Genomic DNA, 1228 nt, shown 5'->3' on the forward strand with positions numbered 1-1228 from the left:
CTCAGAAATTCGCCTGCCTCTGCCTCCCAAGTGCTGGGATTAAAGGCGTGCGCCACCACTGCCCGGCCTAAACTTTTTAAAGTTACCTTTTAGTGTGTGCATTTGTGTGTGTGTGTGTGTGTGTGTGTGTGTGTACACATGTGCACTCAGGTGTACACACGTGTAGGCGGAGGTCAGATGATGCTTAGAAGACCAGCTTTTCTTCTACTACATAGGTCCCAGGGGTTGAACCTCGTTTTTCGGGCTTGTGTGGCAACCCCCTTTACCCAGCTGAGCCATCCTACCAGCCCCTGTCTCTGTAATATTCAAGATCAGACTCACAGGAGGCTTACAGGCAGTCACAGTTACTCATTCCGTTCTTACTTACAGTTTGGGTTTGGCCAGGACCGGAGGGGGCTCCTTGACGGGTGAGGAAGGCTCTGGGATTCTGGCTTCCGGTCCATTGAACCTCTCAGGGAAGGAATCTGGCCTAGTAAGGCTGGTGTTGGCGGCACCGCTCCCAGAGGATGTCTCAGTATCTTTGTCATCTTCGGGCAGGTTAAAGTGCACCCGCAGCCCAATCCTGGAGCTGGACCGGGGCTCATTATGGTTCACCAGGACCCCTTCAAGCTTGGGTTTGGGGGGCTGCTCTTCCGAAGGAGGCTGTGGGTTGGGTGGGGAGGGCTGTTGTTCGGCCACAGTCGGGTTGGTGGCTGAGTGAAGAGCTCCATTATCATTGACGTCTTCATTTCCTGAAAGGACAGTTAGAGAACCCCCGGGCTGCAGGCCACCAACAGGACTGGGCATGGGACTGTCACCTCCAGCTGGGAGGTGAGGGGAGGAGGCAGGAGGCAGGCAAGGGGAAAATATCAGACCAGAGAGATGCACACGCAGAAAGATGCTTGCTAAAAACAGGTCTGGAGCATTTAAGAATGGTGAGGGCGGGGCCGGAGCGAGCGGGGCCTGAGCGAGTGGGGCCCGGAGCGAGCGGGGCCAGCAGAGGTCCTGAGTTCAACAGCAGCCACACACATGATGGCTCACAGCCATCTGTACAGCTACAGTGAACTCATATACATAAAATAAATAAAATAAATCTTTAAAAAAAAAAAGAATGGCCGGGCTGTGGTGGTGCACGCCTTTAATCCCAGCACTTGGGAGGCAGAGGCAGGGTTTTTCTGAGTTCGAGGCCAGCCTGTTCTGCAGAGTGAGTTCCAGGGCAGCCAGGGATGCACAGAGAAACCCTGTCTCG

The 1228-nt window shown here is 54.4% G+C and overlaps 1 protein-coding gene across 1 annotated transcript in view; it reads right to left on the bottom strand.

Moving 5' to 3' along the window:
• The window catches only part of Mypn (myopalladin), a 90095-nt gene that overhangs the window by 27268 nt on the left and 61599 nt on the right, over positions 1-1228 (bottom strand). The window contains exon 10 of the mRNA XM_031347982.1: positions 368-731. Coding sequence (XP_031203842.1) covers positions 368-731 — 364 coding nt within the window. The remainder of the gene's footprint in view (positions 1-367; positions 732-1228) is intronic.

The sequence above is a fragment of the Mastomys coucha genome, unplaced genomic scaffold (assembly GCF_008632895.1).
Source record: "Mastomys coucha isolate ucsf_1 unplaced genomic scaffold, UCSF_Mcou_1 pScaffold3, whole genome shotgun sequence".
NCBI lineage: Eukaryota > Metazoa > Chordata > Mammalia > Rodentia > Muridae > Mastomys > Mastomys coucha.